This window comes from Pleurodeles waltl, chromosome 7, assembly GCF_031143425.1.
Source record: "Pleurodeles waltl isolate 20211129_DDA chromosome 7, aPleWal1.hap1.20221129, whole genome shotgun sequence".
Lineage (NCBI taxonomy): Eukaryota > Metazoa > Chordata > Amphibia > Caudata > Salamandridae > Pleurodeles > Pleurodeles waltl.
In genome coordinates this window covers 8,261,899-8,281,582 of record NC_090446.1, presented here as the reverse complement: position 1 = coordinate 8,281,582, position 19,684 = coordinate 8,261,899, and the positions used below count along the sequence as shown (strand labels likewise).

At 46.8% G+C, this 19,684-nt stretch overlaps 1 protein-coding gene across 2 annotated transcripts in view; it reads right to left on the bottom strand.

Annotated features, from left to right (window-relative positions):
- The window catches only part of LOC138303512 (uncharacterized), a 111,145-nt gene that overhangs the window by 23,774 nt on the left and 67,687 nt on the right, over nucleotides 1-19,684 (bottom strand). For both annotated transcript variants that reach the window (XM_069242695.1, XM_069242696.1), the window contains exon 11: nucleotides 18,769-18,870. In XM_069242695.1, the coding sequence (XP_069098796.1) occupies nucleotides 18,769-18,870 (102 nt within the window). The remainder of the gene's footprint in view (nucleotides 1-18,768; nucleotides 18,871-19,684) is intronic.

Sequence of the window (19,684 nt, the reverse complement as noted above, 5' to 3'; positions counted from 1 at the left end):
CCTCAATCAGGGTACCCTTCATGAGGTCATAAGATTCTGCATCTTTTCCAGAGAGTGTGAGGAGTCTATCCCTACACTTTCCTGTGAACATTTCCCAAAGGAGAGCACCCCAGTGAGATTTGTTCACTTTTCTGGTTACACAAGCCCTCTCAAAAGCTGTGAACCATTTGGTGATGTCATCACCATCTTCATATTTTGTTACAATCCCTTTAGGGATTTTCAACATGTCAGGAGAATCTCTGACCCTATTTATGTTGCTGCCACCATTGATGGGTCCTAGGCCCATCTCTTTTCTTTCCCTTTCTATGGCTAGGATCTGTCTTTCCAAAGCCAATCTTTTGGCCATCCTGGCTAACTGGATGTCCTCTTCACTGGGGTTATCCTCAGTGATTTCAGAGGTGTTGGTCTCTCCTGTGAGGGAACCAGCATCTCTGACTATTATTTTTGGAGTCAGGGTTTGAGGGACCCTGTTCTCCCTAGATAGGATTGGTAGGGGGGAATTGTCCTCCAAGTCACTATCCTCTTCCTCTGAGTTGCCACCCTCAGAGGGGTTGGCCTTTTCAAACTCTGCCAAAAGCTCCTGGAGCTGTATTTTGGTAGGTTTGGGGCCCATTGTTATTTTCTTTATTTTACAGAGTGACCTTAGCTCCCTCATCTTAAGATGGAGGTAAGGTGTGGTGTCGAGTTCCACCACAGTCACATCTGTGCTAGACATTTTGCTTCTAAAAGTTGGAATACTTTTTAAGAATCTACAACTGGTTCTAGAATCTAATTCAAACTTTTACAAACTTTTAAACTCCAAAAGAAATGCTAAACAGGATCTAACACAAGGCCCTAGCAGGTCTTTTAAGAATTTAGAAAACTTGTCAAATTGCAAAAATCAATTTCTAATGACAATTTTGGAATTTGTCGTGTGATCAGGTATTGGCTGAGTAGTCCAGCAAATGCAAAGTCTTGTACCCCACCGCTGATCCACCAATGTAGGAAGTTGGCTCTGTATGTGCTATTTCAAAGTAAGGAATAGCATGCACAGAGTCCAAGGGTTCCCCTTAGAGGTAAAATAGTGGTAAAAATAGATAATACTAATGCTCTATTTTGTGGTAGTGTGGTCGAGCAGTAGGCTTATCCAAGGAGTAGTGTTAAGCATTTGTTGTACATACACATAGACAATAAATGAGGTACACACACTCAGAGACAAATCCAGCCAATAGGTTTTTGTATAGAAAAATATATTTTCTTAGTTTATTTTAAGAACCACAGGTTCAAATTCTACATGTAATATCTCATTCGAAAGGTATTGCAGGTAAGTACTTTAGGAACTTTAAATCATAAAAATTGCATGTATACTTTTCAAGTTATTGACAAATAGCTGTTTTAAAAGTGGACACTTAGTGCAATTTTCACAGTTCCTGGGGGAGGTAAGTTTTTGTTAATTTTACCAGGTAAGTAAGACACTTACAGGGTTCAGTTCTTGGTCCAAGGTAGCCCACCGTTGGGGGTTCAGAGCAACCCCAAAGTCAAGACACCAGCAGCTCAGGGCCGGTCAGGTGCAGAGTTCAAAGTGGTGCCCAAAACACATAGGCTAGAATGGAGAGAAGGGGGTGCCCCGGTTCCGGTCTGCTTGCAGGTAAGTACCCGCGTCTTCGGAGGGCAGACCAGGGGGGTTTTGTAGGGCACCGGGGGGGACACAAGCCCACACAGAAATTTCACCCTCAGCAGCGCGGGGGCGGCCGGATGCAGTGTAGAAACAAGCGTCGGGTTCGCAATGTTAGTCTATGAGAGATCTCGGGATCTCTTCAGCGCTGCAGGCAGGCAAGGGGGGGGGTTCCTCGGGGAAACCTCCACTTGGGCAAGGGAGAGGGACTCCTGGGGGTCACTTCTCCAGGGAAAGTCCGGTCCTTCAGGTCCTGGGGGCTGCGGGTGCAGGGTCTCTCCCAGGCGTCGGGACTTAGGATTCAAAGAGTCGCGGTCAGGGGAAGCCTCGGGATTCCCTCTGCAGGCGGCGCTGTGGGGGCTCAGGGGGGACAGGTTTTGGTACTCACAGTATCAGAGTAGTCCTGGGGTCCCTCCTGTGGTGTTGGATCTCCACCAGCCGAGTCGGGGTCGCCGGGTGCAGTGTTGCAAGTCTCACGCTTCTTGCGGAGAGCTTGCAGGGTTCTTTCAAGGCTGCTGGAAACAAAGTTGCAGCCTTTCTTGGAGCAGGTCCGCTGTCCTCGGGAGTTTCTTGTCTTTTCGAAGCAGGGGCAGTCCTCAGAGGATGTCGAGGTCGCTGGTCCCTTTGGAAGGCGTCGCTGGAGCAGGATCTTTGGAAGGCAGGAGACAGGCCGGTGAGTTTCTGGAGCCAAGGCAGTAGTCGTCTTCTGGTCTTCCTCTGCAGGGGTTTTCAGCTAGGCAGTCCTTCTTCTTGTAGTTGCAGGAATCTAGTTTCTAGGTTCAGGGAGAGCCCTTAAATACTAAATTTAAGGGCGTGTTTAGGTCTGGGGGGTTAGTAGCCAATGGCTACTAGCCCTGAGGGTGGGTACACCCTCTTTGTGCCTCCTCCCAAGGGGAGGGGGTCACATCCCTAATCCTATTGGGGGAATCCTCCATCTGCAAGATGGAGGATTTCTAAAAGTCAGAGTCACCTCAGCTCAGGACACCTTAGGGGCTGTCCTGACTGGCCAGTGACTCCTCCTTGTTTTTCTCATTATCTCTCCTGGACTTGCCGCCAAAAGTGGGGGCTGGGTCCAGGAGGCGGGCATCTCCACTAGCTGGAGTGCCCTGGAGCATTGTAACACGAAGCTTGAGCCTTTGAAGCTCACTGCTAGGTGTTACAGTTCCTGCAGGGGGGAGGTGTGAAGCACCTCCACCCAGAGCAGGCTTTGTTTCTGTCCTCAGAGAGCACAAAGGCTCTCACCGCATGAGGTCAGACACTCGTCTCTCAGCAGCAGGCTGGCACAGACCAGTCAGTCCTGCACTGAACAATTGGGTAAAATACAGGGGGTATCTCTAAGATGCCCTCTGTGTGCATTTTTTAATAAATCCAACACTGGCATCAGTGTGGGTTTATTATTCTGAGAAGTTTGATACTAAACTTCCCAGTATTCAGTGTAGCCATTATGGAGCTGTGGAGTTCGTTTTTGACAGACTCCCAGCCCATATACTCTTATGGCTACCCTGCACTTACAATGTCTAAGGTTTTGCTTAGACACTGTAGGGGCATAGTGCTCATGCACATATGCCCTCACCTGTGGTATAGTGCACCCTGCCTTAGGGCTGTAAGGCCTACTAGAGGGGTGACTTACCTATGCCACAGGCAGTGGGAGGTTGGCATGGCACCCTGAGGGGAGTGCCATGTCGACTTAGTCATTATCTCCCCATCAGCACACACAAGCTGGCAAGCAGTGTGTCTGTGCTGAGTGAGGGGTCCCTAGGGTGGCATAAGACATGCTGCAGCCCTTAGAGACCTTCCCTGGCATCAGGGCCCTTGGTACCAGGGGTACCAGTTACAAGGGACTTACCTAGGTGCCAGGGTTGTGCCAATTGTGGAAACAATGGTACATTTTAGGTGAAAGAACACTGGTGCTGGGGCCTGGTTAGCAGGGTCCCAGCACACTTCTCAGTCAAGTCAGCATCAGTATCAGGCAAAAAGTCGGGGGTAACTGCAACAGGGAGCCATTTCTTTACAGCGTCCCCCCCTGCTTGTTTAGATAATACATTGTTGTCATGTTGTCTGTTTTGACGAGAATGTATTTGTGAACTATTATTGGTTGGAAAGCTTTTAGTGCTTGAAAAACTGCTAGAAGTTCTAGGTGATTGATATGCAGTTTTGTTTGATGTACGTTCCATTGTCCTTGTATGCTGTGTTGATCGAGGTGTGCTCCCCACCCTGTCATGGAAGCATCTGTTGTTATTACGTATTGTGGCACTGGGTCTTGGAAAGGCCGCCCCTTGTTTAAATTTATGTTGTTCCACCACAGAAGCGAGAGGTAAGTTTGGCGGTCTATTAACACCAGATCTAGAAGGTGACCCTGTGCTTGAGACCACTGTGATGCTAGGCATTGTTGTAAGGGCCTCATGTGCAGTCTTGCGTTTGGGACAATGGCTATGCATGAAGACATCATGCCTAGGAGTTGTAATACCATCTTTGCTTGTATCTTTTGTGTTGGATACATGCGTTGTATGATGGTGTTGAAATTTAGAATTCTTTGTGGACTTGGAGTGGCTACTCCCTTTGATGTGTCTATTATGGCTCCTAGGTATTGTTGTACCTTGCGCGGCAGAATGTTGGATTTTGTAAAGTTGACGGTGAACCCGAGTTTGAAGAGGGTTTGTATGATCTGATTTGTGTGATTTGAGCACTCTATGAACGAATGGGCCTTGATTAGCCAGTCGTCCAAGTATGGGAACACATGTATTTGCTGCCTTCTTATGTGTGCGGCGACTACCGCTAGACATTTGGTAAAGACTCTTGGTGCGGTTGTTAATCCGAAAGGCAGTACCTTGAATTGGTAATGTATTCCTTTGAATACAAACCTTAGGTATTTCCTGTGCGATGGGTGTATTGGTATATGGAAATAAGCATCCTTGAGGTCTAAAGTTGCCATGTAGTTGTGTAGTTTTAGCAATGGCAATACTTCTTGTAGTGTGACCATGTGGAAGTGGTCTGATTTGATGAAAGTGTTCACTACTCTGAGGTCTAGGATTGGTCTCAGCGTTTTGTCCTTCTTTGGTATCAGAAAGTACAGTGAGTAAACTCCTGTGTTTATTTGTGTGTTTGGCACTAATTCGATTGCATTCTTTTGCAATAGTGCCTGCACTTCTATCTCCAGGAGATTGGAATGGTGTGTCGTTAAATTTTGTGCTTTTGGTGGTATGTTTGGAGGGAATTGTAGAAATTCTATGCAATAACCATGTTGGATAATTGCTAGAACCCAAGTGTCTGTAGTGATTTCCTCCCATGCTTTGTAATAATGACCTATTCTTCCCCCCACTGGTGTTGTGTGGAGGGGGTGAGTGACATGTGAGTCACTGTTTAGTAGTAGGGGTTTTGGGGCTCTGAAATCTTCCTCTATTTCTAGGGAATTGCCCTCCTCTATATTGTCCCCGAAAACCTCCTCTATACTGTCCCTGGTAACTGGACGGTGTTGCTTGTGAGGTGCTGGCTTGTGTGCTTTGACCCCGAAACCCCCCTCGAAAGGGCGTTTTACGGAATGTGCTGTAATTCCCTCTGCTCTGCGGGGAGTAGAGTGCGCCCATGGCTTTGGCAGTGTCCGTATCTTTTTTGAGTTTCTCAATCGCTGTGTCCACTTCTGGACCGAACAGTTCTTTTTCATTAAAAGGCATATTGAGAACTGTTTGTTGAATCTCTGGTTTAAATCCAGACGTTCGGAGCCATGCATGCCTTCTGATAGTTACAGATGTATTAATTGTCCGTGCAGCTGTATCTGCAGCGTCCATGGAGGAGCGGATCTGGTTGTTGGAAATGGTCTGTCCCTCCTCAACCACTTGTTTTGCCCTATTTTGTAAGTCCTTGGGCAGATGTTCAATGAGATGTTGCATCTCGTCCCAGTGGGCTCTGTCATAGCGCACAAGTAGTGCCTGGGAGTTCGCGATGCGCCACTGGTTTGCAGCTTGTGCTGCGACTCTTTTACCAGCTGCATCGAACTTGCGGCTTTCTTTATCTGGGGGTGGTGCATCTCCAGATGTGTGAGAGTTGGCCCTTTTCCTAGCTGCTCCTACAACGACAGAGTCTGGTGGCAGCTGTGTAGTGATGAAAACCGGGTCTGTAGGAGGCGCCTTATACTTTTTTTCCACCCTTGGTGTGATTGCCCTACTTTTGACCGGCTCCTTAAAGATGTCTTTTGCGTGCCGGAGCATACCAGGGAGCATAGGCAGGCTTTGGTATGAGCTGTGGGTGGAGGAGAGTGTGTTGAATAAAAAATCATCCTCGACCTGTTCTGAGTGGAGGCTTACGTTGTGAAATTGTGCTGCTCTAGCCACCACTTGAGAATACGCGGTGCTGTCTTCTGGTGGAGATGGCTTCGTAGGGTATGCCTCCGGACTATTATCTGACACTGGGGCGTCGTATAGGTCCCATGCGTCCTGATCTTGGTCACCCTGGCTCATGGTGGTGTGAGCTGGGGAGAGTGATGGAGTTTGTGCTGGTGAGACGTTAATCACGGGCGGAGGAGAGGGTGGTGGGGTAACTCTTTTCACCACTTTTGGTTGTGGTGTCTGTTCAGTCTGGAACTCCAACCTTCTCTTTCTCCTAATGGGGGGAAGGGTGCTTATTTTTCCTGTCCCCTGCTGTATGAAGATACGCTTTTGCGTATGGTCCACATCAGTTGCTTGTAGCTCTTCCTCAAACCTATGCTTTTGCATTTGGGAGGTGAGCGAGTGCTCTTCTGTATAAGAGCCTGAAGCTGGGTCGCTTGCAGTTTGTTTCGGCATCGAAACCCTGTCTGCATGTTTTTTCGGCTCCGAGGTGACTTTTTTCTTTTTCGGGGCCGAAACCTCTCGGCATCGATCTGCTTCGGTGCCGCTGTCTCGGCGTCGAGCCGTGTCCATACCGGCATCTCGGTGTCGAGGCTTGTCTCCAGCACTTTCTCGGTCCCGAGAAGGCTGCGTGCCGGTGTCTCGACCGGAGTCGGACGACCTCGGCACTGTTTGGGCCTTTTTCGGTGCCGACGGTCGGTCACCGAATTTATGGGTGGAGCCATGGCCGGATGGCAGTGGCGTCCCCTGGGCCTTGTAAATGTTTCTCTGTGTGGTTTTCGACGTCTTACTCACGGTTTGTGTATCGTCGAATCCTTCGGAGTCTGAGTCTTGGATCGAGAAGGTACCTTCCTCTTCCTGTTCCTCGAACTCCCGTTGGGCTGTCGGTGCGGACGCCATCTGAAGTCTTCTGGCTCGACGGTCTCGGAGTGTTTTTCGGGACCGGAACGCACGACAGGCCTCGCAGGTGTCTTCGCTGTGCTCAGGTGACAGGCACAGGTTGCAGACCAAGTGTTGGTCTGTGTAGGGGTATTTATTGTGGCATTTGGGGCAGAAACGGAACGGGGTCCGTTCCATCGGCGTTCTTCAGCACGCGGTCGGGCCGACCAGGCCCCGACGGGGGATCGAAAAACTACCCCGAAGGGCACCGGAGCTCTTCGATCTTCGATGCGGTGTGGAATCTAAGTACGCCGATCCCGAACGCAACAATACCGACGAAAATCTTCCGAAATTAGCTAATTTTCCGTTCCGAAACTCGGAGCGACAGGAACACGTCCGAACCCGATGGCGGAAAAAAAACAATCGAAGATGGAGTCGACGCCCATGCGCAATGGAGACAAAAGGAGGAGTCACTCGGTCCCGTGACTCGAAAGACTTCTTCGAAGAAAAACAACTTGTAACACTCCGGCCCAACACCAGATGGCGAGCTATTGCAGAACATGCGTATCTACAGCGACAGATGCCATCGAACGTGACATTTTCAGTTCGATGGCATCTGTCGCTGTAGATACGCATGTTCTGCATAGACTAGTAAGCAGTTATTTCCCCAAAAGCGGTGGATCAGCCTGTAGGAGTGGAAGTAGTCTGAAATAATGTTCTTAATACGGCTTGACCTACTGTGGCTTGTTGTGCGGATAACACGTCTACACAGTAGTGCTTGGTGAATGTGTGAGGCGTAGACCATGTGGCTGCCTTACATATTTCTTGCATTGGGATGTTTCCTAGAAAGGCCATGGTAGCACCTTTTTTTCTGGTTGAGTGTGCCCTTGGTGTAATGGGCAGCTGTCGTTTAGCTTTAAGGTAGCAGATTTGGATGCATTTAACTATCCATCTGGCTATACCTTGTTTTGATATTGGGTTTCCTGCATGAGGTTTTTGAAATGCAATAAATAGTTGTTTAGTCTTTCTGATGTTTTTTGTTCTGTCAATGTAATACATCAATGCTCTTTTGACATCTAATGTATGTAGTGCCCTTTCAGCTACGGTATCTGGCTGTGGAAAAAACACTGGAAGTTCCACTGTTTGATTTAGATGGAACGGTGAAATAACCTTTGGCAAAAATTTAGGATTGGTCCTTAGGACGACTTTATTTTTGTGTAGTTGTATAAAAGGTTCCTGTATTGTAAACGCCTGAATCTCGCTTACTCTTTTTAGGGAAGTAATGGCGATGAGAAATGCCACCTTCCAGGTTAGGAACTGTATGTTGCAGGAGTGCATGGGTTCAAAAGGTGGACCCATAAGTCTAGTTAGGACATTTAGGTTCCATGAAGGAACAGGTGGTGTTCTTGGTGGTATAATTCTCCTAAGGCCCTCCATGAATGCTTTAATGACTGGTATCTTATATAGGGAAGTTGAATAGGTAGTCTGCAGGTATGCAGATATTGCTGCAAGGTGTATTTTAATGGAAGAGAAAGCCAGGTTAGATTTTTGTAAGTGAAGCAAGTAACCCACTACATGTTCTGGAGTTGTGTGTAATGGTTGTATTTGATTAATATGGCAGTAGCAAACAAACCTCTTCCATTTACTTGCATAGCAGTGCCTGGTGGATGGCCTTCTGGCTTGTTTTATGACTTCCATACATTCTTGGGTAAGTTGTAAGTGCCCGAATTCTAGGATTTCAGGAGCCAGATTGCTAGATTCAGCGATGCTGGATCTGGGTGTCTGATCTTTTGGTTGTGCTGTGTCAACAGATCTGGCCTGTTGGGCAATTTGATGCAGGGTACCACTGATAGGTCTAGCAGCGTTGTGTACCAGGGTTGCCTTGCCCAAGTTGGTGCTATCAATATGAGTTTGAGTTTGCTTTGACTGAGTTTGTTTACCAGGTAAGGAAGGAGAGGGAGAGGAGGAAAAGCGTAAGCAAATATCCCTGACCAGTTTATCCATAGGGCATTGCCTTGGGATTGTTCGTGTGGGTATCTGGATGCGAAGTTTTGGCATTTTGCGTTCTCCCTTGTCGCAAACAAGTCTATCTGAGGTGTTCCCCAGAGTTTGAAATAAGTGTTCAGAATTTGGGGGTGAATTTCCCATTCGTGGACCTGTTGGTGATCTCGAGAGAGATTGTCTGCGAGTTGATTTTGGATCCCTGGTATAAATTGTGCTATTAGGAGAATTTGGTTGTGAATTGCCCAACGCCAAATCTTTTGTGCTAGCAGGCTTAACTGCGTGGAGTGCGTCCCCCCCTGCTTGTTTAGATAATACATTGTTGTCATGTTGTCTGTTTTGACGAGAATGTATTTGTGAACTATTATTGGTTGGAAAGCTTTTAGTGCTTGAAAAACTGCTAGAAGTTCTAGGTGATTGATATGCAGTTTTGTTTGATGTACGTTCCATTGTCCTTGTATGCTGTGTTGATCGAGGTGTGCTCCCCACCCTGTCATGGAAGCATCTGTTGTTATTACGTATTGTGGCACTGGGTCTTGGAAAGGCCGCCCCTTGTTTAAATTTATGTTGTTCCACCACAGAAGCGAGAGGTAAGTTTGGCAGTCTATTAACACCAGATCTAGAAGGTGACCCTGTGCTTGAGACCACTGTGATGCTAGGCATTGTTGTAAGGGCCTCATGTGCAGTCTTGCGTTTGGGACAATGGCTATGCATGAAGACATCATGCCTAGGAGTTGTAATACCATCTTTGCTTGTATCTTTTGTGTTGGATACATGCGTTGTATGATGGTGTTGAAATTTAGAATTCTTTGTGGACTTGGAGTGGCTACTCCCTTTGATGTGTCTATTATGGCTCCTAGGTATTGTTGTACCTTGCGCGGCAGAATGTTGGATTTTGTAAAGTTGACGGTGAACCCGAGTTTGAAGAGGGTTTGTATGATCTGATTTGTGTGATTTGAGCACTCTATGAACGAATGGGCCTTGATTAGCCAGTCGTCCAAGTATGGGAACACATGTATTTGCTGCCTTCTTATGTGTGCGGCGACTACCGCTAGACATTTGGTAAAGACTCTTGGTGCGGTTGTTAATCCGAAAGGCAGTACCTTGAATTGGTAATGTATTCCTTTGAATACAAACCTTAGGTATTTCCTGTGCGATGGGTGTATTGGTATATGGAAATAAGCATCCTTGAGGTCTAAAGTTGCCATGTAGTTGTGTAGTTTTAGCAATGGCAATACTTCTTGTAGTGTGACCATGTGGAAGTGGTCTGATTTGATGAAAGTGTTCACTACTCTGAGGTCTAGGATTGGTCTCAGCGTTTTGTCCTTCTTTGGTATCAGAAAGTACAGTGAGTAAACTCCTGTGTTTATTTGTGTGTTTGGCACTAATTCGATTGCATTCTTTTGCAATAGTGCCTGCACTTCTATCTCCAGGAGATTGGAATGGTGTGTCGTTAAATTTTGTGCTTTTGGTGGTATGTTTGGAGGGAATTGTAGAAATTCTATGCAATAACCATGTTGGATAATTGCTAGAACCCAAGTGTCTGTAGTGATTTCCTCCCATGCTTTGTAATAATGACCTATTCTTCCCCCCACTGGTGTTGTGTGGAGGGGGTGAGTGACATGTGAGTCACTGTTTAGTAGTAGGGGTTTTGGGGCTCTGAAATCTTCCTCTATTTCTAGGGAATTGCCCTCCTCTATATTGTCCCCGAAAACCTCCTCTATACTGTCCCTGGTAACTGGACGGTGTTGCTTGTGAGGTGCTGGCTTGTGTGCTTTGACCCCGAAACCCCCCTCGAAAGGGCGTTTTACGGAATGTGCTGTAATTCCCTCTGCTCTGCGGGGAGTAGAGTGCGCCCATGGCTTTGGCAGTGTCCGTATCTTTTTTGAGTTTCTCAATCGCTGTGTCCACTTCTGGACCGAACAGTTCTTTTTCATTAAAAGGCATATTGAGAACTGTTTGTTGAATCTCTGGTTTAAATCCAGACGTTCGGAGCCATGCATGCCTTCTGATAGTTACAGATGTATTAATTGTCCGTGCAGCTGTATCTGCAGCGTCCATGGAGGAGCGGATCTGGTTGTTGGAAATGGTCTGTCCCTCCTCAACCACTTGTTTTGCCCTATTTTGTAAGTCCTTGGGCAGATGTTCAATGAGATGTTGCATCTCGTCCCAGTGGGCTCTGTCATAGCGCGCAAGTAGTGCCTGGGAGTTCGCGATGCGCCACTGGTTTGCAGCTTGTGCTGCGACTCTTTTACCAGCTGCATCGAACTTGCGGCTTTCTTTATCTGGGGGTGGTGCATCTCCAGATGTGTGAGAGTTGGCCCTTTTCCTAGCTGCTCCTACAACGACAGAGTCTGGTGGCAGCTGTGTAGTGATGAAAACCGGGTCTGTAGGAGGCGCCTTATACTTTTTTTCCACCCTTGGTGTGATTGCCCTACTTTTGACCGGCTCCTTAAAGATGTCTTTTGCGTGCCGGAGCATACCAGAGAGCATAGGCAGGCTTTGGTATGAGCTGTGGGTGGAGGAGAGTGTGTTGAATAAAAAATCATCCTCGACCTGTTCTGAGTGGAGGCTTACGTTGTGAAATTGTGCTGCTCTAGCCACCACTTGAGAATACGCGGTGCTGTCTTCTGGTGGAGATGGCTTCGTAGGGTATGCCTCCGGACTATTATCTGACACTGGGGCGTCGTATAGGTCCCATGCGTCCTGATCTTGGTCACCCTGGCTCATGGTGGTGTGAGCTGGGGAGAGTGATGGAGTTTGTGCTGGTGAGACGTTAATCACGGGCGGAGGAGAGGGTGGTGGGGTAACTCTTTTCACCACTTTTGGTTGTGGTGTCTGTTCAGTCTGGAACTCCAACCTTCTCTTTCTCCTAATGGGGGGAAGGGTGCTTATTTTTCCTGTCCCCTGCTGTATGAAGATACGCTTTTGCGTATGGTCCACATCAGTTGCTTGTAGCTCTTCCTCAAACCTATGCTTTTGCATTTGGGAGGTGAGCGAGTGCTCTTCTGTATAAGAGCCTGAAGCTGGGTCGCTTGCAGTTTGTTTCGGCATCGAAACCCTGTCTGCGTGTTTTTTCGGCTCCGAGGTGACTTTTTTCTTTTTCGGGGCCGAAACCTCTCGGCGTCGATCTGCTTCGGTGCCGCTGTCTCGGCGTCGAGCCGTGTCCATACCGGCATCTCGGTGTCGAGGCTTGTCTCCAGCACTTTCTCGGTCCCGAGAAGGCTGCGTGCCGGTGTCTCGACCGGAGTCGGACGACCTCGGCACTGTTTGGGCCTTTTTCGGTGCCGACGGTCGGTCACCGAATTTATGGGTGGAGCCATGGCCGGATGGCAGTGGCGTCCCCTGGGCCTTGTAAATGTTTCTCTGTGTGGTTTTCGACGTCTTACTCACGGTTTGTGTATCGTCGAATCCTTCGGAGTCTGAGTCTTGGATCGAGAAGGTACCTTCCTCTTCCTGTTCCTCGAACTCCCGTTGGGCTGTCGGTGCGGACGCCATCTGAAGTCTTCTGGCTCGACGGTCTCGGAGTGTTTTTCGGGACCGGAACGCACGACAGGCCTCGCAGGTGTCTTCGCTGTGCTCAGGTGACAGGCACAGGTTGCAGACCAAGTGTTGGTCTGTGTAGGGGTATTTATTGTGGCATTTGGGGCAGAAACGGAACGGGGTCCGTTCCATCGGCGTTCTTCAGCACGCGGTCGGGCCGACCAGGCCCCGACGGGGGATCGAAAAACTACCCCGAAGGGCACCGGAGCTCTTCGATCTTCGATGCGGTGTGGAATCTAAGTACGCCGATCCCGAACGCAACAATACCGACGAAAATCTTCCGAAATTAGCTAATTTTCCGTTCCGAAACTCGGAGCGACAGGAACACGTCCGAACCCGATGGCGGAAAAAAAACAATCGAAGATGGAGTCGACGCCCATGCGCAATGGAGACAAAAGGAGGAGTCACTCGGTCCCGTGACTCGAAAGACTTCTTCGAAGAAAAACAACTTGTAACACTCCGGCCCAACACCAGATGGCGAGCTATTGCAGAACATGCGTATCTACAGCGACAGATGCCATCGAACATGCTTGTTATAATATTTTGTCCTACTGCTGATCAGCCTGTGTTTATGGGGAAAAGATATTTTATGCAAACTGAAAATTACCATTGATTGCACAGGTGATGGTGCCTTTTTAAATGTAGTCAAATTAAAAGCAAGCCAATCCTTATTTATTTTATGTAAATCTAAGGGTTATGTTGATGAAGAAAGTTGTAGTGATGTTGAGCGAAAGTCGATTTCTAAAATACTCTCTTTCTTCTGCTCTAAACATGCAGATGAAGTTGGATCTGTGTTTAGCCGACCAAAATCATAGTGAATCCTATGAATAAATAACTGCTTAGTCCTCAATAGCATTTATGTTCTGCAGCAGAAATGTGATCTGTTATTGAAGGTTAAACAGCCTGGTAGAGAAATGTATAGATAACTACAAACTCTGAATGATGTGGTAATACTGGGGTGTCCTATTGTACCTCCTCCAGCAACTATTCTATCTCGCATTTCAGTAAATGAGGCAAGCTTCGCTGTTGCTTATTTGTGTCCTGCTGTTGTCTCTAATTGTATAAATGAAGACCTTCCACATTCACAAGGGGGGAGGGGCAGTAGACATGGGGACGACTTCCACAGGGGCATCAAGAGTCGCCATCCATCCTTTCAAAAGCCTTGATGAAGGAACTGGTCACCCTTACTCCCCCAGAGGATCTAGAGTGGTTCGGCTTGTGATGACTTGTTGAGTGCCTCGTTACTGCACGGCGACACTAAGCATGAACTTTCAGCGTTTTAATTGCTGTAACATTTTCACGCCCAGTTTGATGCATCTCTGGCTTCCCTATTCCCACCAAAGAACATGTTCTGTTTAAAATTATATTGTGATGTCAGTTGTTCACTTCCTTAAAATACTATAATTAAGTGTGTGTGTTTACAAATCTAGCCTTCCCATATCCCAGAGAGAAGGGCGACGCTTTGTTGCTTGCTTCTATGAATTTGTAGAGAATACTAATAAACATTGACCAGACTTCACGTGGGCTCATTTCTTAAAAAGAAGATACAGAACATAACAATGTTTGGGAGTTGCAGAGAATCTTTAGGACATACTTTACAACACTAGATGTGAAGAAGAATAGGTGGGATTTGACATAGTCCCAATTCAGTAACATACTGAAAGTTAAACACCATTCTACGGAATGAGAGTGTTTGTTAGGTACCCTTTTTCACAACTACAAGAGTAACTTTGGGCCTAATTTATACACTGATGGATGGCCCACCGTTCCACCAATGGTACGGACTAAATTACTCCAACCCCATGGCAGAGGGGCTGTCCGTCAAATTTATAAATGGCCGCTAAGCAGGTGGTCATAATACATTGGCAGGAACCGCTGTCACAGTGGTTCCTGTCAAAGCACCTCGCAATTTGGTGCAGAGCTGTGTCAAACTGGATTTTCTTTTTGAAAATTAAAAAGATATGCCCCCCTCACGGGAGTCCTCTGTAATGGTGGGGGAGCATTATTTGCTTTTTACTGTTCCTCACCACCAGGGTTTGCCTGGCGATGACGGAGAGTAAAATAAAAAATGGCTACATGTCCAACCATCCCGAATGGGTGGGCGGACACATAGCCTTTTCTCTGACGGCCCTTAGTCCGTCGGGTCTTTGGGAATCTTTGGCTATAGTGGTTATGGAGTAGTCACCGCCGTAGCCAATCCTATGGCCTCCCTGTAAATAAATCGGGCGGGCCATTATGTTGGTAGCGTGTATACTCCATTGCGATTCTGTCGGATTATACACACCATCAGCATATAAATCTGGCCCTTAATCACCTTTGTGCCATTTTTGTCTTAAAGAAATTCATTTTAATATTATTGTTACATATATTTTTTCAGTCACTTCTTAAGCAGCATTCAGAATTCTCAAACAGTCAGTTCAGATATGTGGACTGAATTACCATTTATGTCTGCCTGATACAACTGTATTCCAAAGTGGCCACCATATATAGTTGAAGTACTTCAAACTAAGGGCCCGAATTATATGTCCCGCCCGCCAGATCTGAATCCCATAGAGTATAATGGGTTTTGGATTTCATGCAACGGGATATCCGCTACTGTTGTGATGGATTAACTGTCTGCCGAAATCTAAATCAGGCCCCGAGTGTTAAAGCGAGAATGTCCCGTGCATGGTAAAGAGACGCGACCCCCTAGCTTGAGTACCTGAGTACATTTACCTGGCATCCCGAGTAGAGTGAGTGCGGAGCCCACGTCTGTAACTGTCCGGAGGCCACGGGTTGGCTCTGTGACTGGGAGGGCAGTGCCCTGCAGAGGGCTGCTGTACTGTCAGTGGGTTTGGCATTGATACTGATGGACGCAGCACACGTTTCAAGAATCAGCAGTGTGAACAGAAATTATTACCGAGTCTCCTGCTGATCCACTGGTGTTAGGTTCCGCTCGTATGCAATCCTAAGTTCATGTTAAGCATGTTGTGTGTGTGGCATTGATGGTACATGCGTGGTGTGTGCGAGTGAGCCAGAGTAAGTGGAGGGAGTAGCAGCAGTGCTCCTTTAGCTATTCTTTGAGGACTTTCGTTACCAAGGAGGTGAGGATTAGTCTTCCTGGACACCGCCATTTGCTGACCGGTAGTGGGGAGGGGTGAGACTTCAGACACTGTTGCGAATGGTGAGGAAGCCTTTAGGTGAGGCTTTCCCTCTTGTCTTTTCATTTTTACTCCTTCAGCCTCACCAATGACAGCCAGGTGCAGTAGTGTTTGTGTTTATGTTTAAGCTTGTATAAAGCGCATGGCTACCCTGAGGCCTCCCAGCACTACGTGTGGAAGTGAGCAGTTTTGATGGAATGTCAGTCCACCTACCCAATCGTAGCTTTCTGAACCAAAGTTCATCTTCCAGACGTCTTATATCCAGTGGTAAGGCATTCCATAGTTTGGGAGCAAGATAGATAAATAACGTACCTCCCCATCTGGTTCTCCGAATACTTGGAATCTTCAGGAGATGGCCCTATGCAGACCTGAGCGGTCTAAGGGGAGAATATGGCGATAATAGGTCTCTCAGCTTATGTGGGACCTTTGAGTTGAGAAGTTTATATTCCAGGCTTAAAGTTTTAAACGTAATTCTCGCTTCAACGAGCAGCCAGTGCAGTGTTCTCAAGGCCTCTTTTGCTGATTCTGACCTAGAGATTTTCAGCAGCAATCTTGCCACCGCAGTCCCCATTACCTGTAACTTTTCAGTGACATATTTTGGGGAGCCTAGTTAAAGGGAATTCCCATACTCCAGATGGAAAATTACTAAAGCTTGAACCACTGTTCGTCTGGAATATTCGGAGATCAGCTCCAAGATTCTCCAGATTGTCCTTAATGTACCAAACAGATGGAGGCTACTTTGGTTGCCTGTGCGTCCATGATAAGATCTTCAAGTATCCACATTCTCAGATATTTTATAAGGGGTTTGGGAGTAGTAGTATTCCCCATGCAGCCTGGCTATCCTAAATCCATTGATGCAGTTAGATTAGTTCCCAGAAACATAACCTCTGTTTTGTCGCCGTTTAATTTGAGGCAGCAGCTAGCCATCCACTTAGCAACCTTATCTGGCACGGGGCCAGTTGCTGTTGTTCAGAGTTCTGTCTCTTTGTTAGTGCACTACTGATTGTGTCATCTGCGTAAGATATGGTGGATAGGCCATGCTCCAGTGTGGTGTTTGCCAAAAGTCTTAGATAAACGCTGAACCTTCTCCTCATCCAGCTCCGAAATTCCTACCAATTGTGAAACAATTACTGATGCTTCCCGATTAGGCATTTGATGGGAAAGATCTTCAGAGTTACCTAATATTGAGTTATAGATATTTGTATCTTTTCCTGGAAAAAAGTGGCTGCTCATTACATCTAGCTACTGAGGGCGGCGGGAGGACACTGCCTGGTTAAATTGTACTAAGTGACTTGACAATAGTAAATAATTCCATTGGGGAATTTGCGGCCTGAGAAATTCTTTCCTCAAAGTCAATTGACTGGGCCTTTTTAATTTCCTGATGGTAATTTTTGATTGCTGCTTTATAATCATTTTTCAGATGAGGCTGATCTGATTTCCTCCAAGTCCTCTCCAACCCTTTACATTTTTTCTTCAGTGACGCTAAATGAGAGTTAAACCAAGGGGAGGATTCAACTTGAACTTTATATCAGCTGTTATTGTAGGTGGACTACATTCATCTGAAGTACGGGTAATCCAGTCCCCCCCAGCGTTCATAGGCTTCATCTGGGTTACCTCTCGTGGTGGGGGAGTGCTCGTTCGCACCCCCTCCAATCCTTTGAAGACAGTTTATCCCAATTACGTCCTGAGCTAGGCTCAGGGTTCGTTGATTCTCTCACTGACATTTGTCCAGGGTAAGAGCATTCTCTTATTTTTTATACATTTGGATTGTTACTAAAAATAGGATCCACTAGGTGACCTTTCTCATGTGTGGGGGCATCTATTTTTAGGGTCACCTGGACGGCCTCTAGGTCCGGTTTTAGCCTTACAGCCGCTGCATTATTACGCTCCTCAAGGTGCAAATTAAAATCCCCTAATACTGTGCGGGAGTTCAGTCCTAGAATGCTAGTGGCTCGTACTTCGGGAAGCCAGTCTAAGAATTTAGTGCTGGCACCAGGGGGTCTATGTATTAGTACTTCTGTAAACGTGCAGGTATTGGAAGTGAGATGGCGAACTGAAAATGTTCACACTCTGGAATTGTAAGCGGGGCGATACAAGATCTAAATTCATCTTTTAGAATCAATGCAACCCCACCCTGTTTCTTGCCTATCTGGTCCTCTCTGTTAATGTAGTAGCCTAGTAGATGTCATCTGTATCTCTCGTGCAGCCAGTTTTCAGTGAGGAACAGAACATCTAGTTCTTCCTCCTGTATGAGTATTTTAATTTCTGTCTTATGACCTGGAAGTGATCTACAGTTAACAAGTCCCAGTTTCCTTATCCCTTAATGATAGCCTCACTTCCTCCCTAAATATATTCATTTTTTTACAGGAAAAACCAGAGGTTAAACATGTTTCACTGTGGATCGAGTTCAGAGGGTAGCATAGGTGGGTTTTAAGTATAGGCCTAAGAGAGAGGAGTTGTTGGGAGGAATAGCTTACCAAATGGTCACCCGACCGGAAAGAATTCCTGGACCTGTGCTGTTCTGGCGCAGAGGGGCTTGCATCGGCACGCCCACTGCGTGCGTCCCAGAACCAGATACAGAGGGGGAGATAGAGGGGCTAGCAAGTGTGCAGGATCGATCCACCATCTGCTAATATATATATATCTCGGAAACACTGGATCTTTCAGTTTATCTTAGTGTGTTGTATTAAGTACTGCTGTGTGAATAAAGAACTTTCTTTCCTGAAAAGATAAGCCCACAACTGGACATTAGTGAATTGGCCTTGTGAACTCTTACGCTCCAAGCTGCTCGCCCTTGGTACTCGAGTGTTAAGTGTGGAAAGGGTTGTACTGTGCCCTGTTTGCAGAGCCACAGTAGGACAGGCACCAGGATGTCTGAGGCAAACAATCTCAAAGCACAGTTGAGGCCCCGTAACCCCTGCCTGCCAATGACCCCAGAAGATGGTCTGACAGCAAGGTATCAGGATGAATGATGCCTTTAATTAGGAGTCAAGGGGGGTTAACTGTGTCAGGGTCAGGCATAATCGAACACAGATCCATCTGAAAGAAGAGAGGTTAATCCTCACCCTCATTATTACACAAATCTAAGGCTTGTTGACAGGCAAGGTTACATTTAATCTTCCAGAGAGAGTATTTATCTTTTTCAGGGTAATTTACTAAGATTTGGTAATCTTAACGTTTTGCAAAATGTAAATAATTGAAAAAAAGGAAAATAATTGGATCTCCTGACCTGCATCAGGGTTAGCACTTCTTTTCTGTTTCCGAGTGCTCGTTGGAGATGTCAAATCCTTTAGTTGATTCAATACTATCCTCACTGAAGGGTCAGTCCCACCTGTTAAAACAAAGAAACACTCATGAGCCAACTACGCACTGAACTTTAAAAATAATTGAATAGTCTTAATTATCTAAGAAGAAAATCGTCTGTCTCCATATTTATTCACCAGTACATGATGTTTGACCCCTCTTTGAGGGCTTGAATCTTTACATCTCAGCAATAAGGGTAGGTCAGGCAAGGAACTGAGAATTTATGTCAGAGCTCTATGCCAGTGGAGTCCAGTTTCCAGGTCACCGGGAAGGGCATTGGGGGCCATGGTTAGTTTTCCTCAGAGCCTACTATGCACTATCCTATCCAGGAACCATCTTACCATCCAATCTTCATGCACTAGGAATGCAAAGGGACCAGCATTTCCCTGAAATCCAGATGTGGAGGACCCCACAGCAAGGGTGGATAACAGAATGCCCTCAAATAGATCAAAAACACAGGCAAACACGTAATAATACACTTATTGGTTCAAACACACACTTACATGAGCCAACAAACTCACAAGAACAGGTGGAAAGTCGCAAAACTGTGCTCCTGTTGAGACGTATGGGGATGGGAACTCAAAATGTGCTGGACAACAGGAAGCACACAGGCAGCAAGAATGCCTGGCCATCCTCAGCGGTGTCATACGGAGTCATGAAGCTGATGTGAGAGTGGAAGCTCAAGGACTTTAAACTACTTGGTCTCCCTCCAAGATTCCCCAAGAGTGCGTTCTGTGAACCAGCCGTGGGCCTTGTTGTTTCCAGGCAGATTCAGGAAGGACCTGCGCGTATTTCATAGAATGGTGGGGAGGCAGCATGTCAAGCAATGTCGTGGGCCAGTT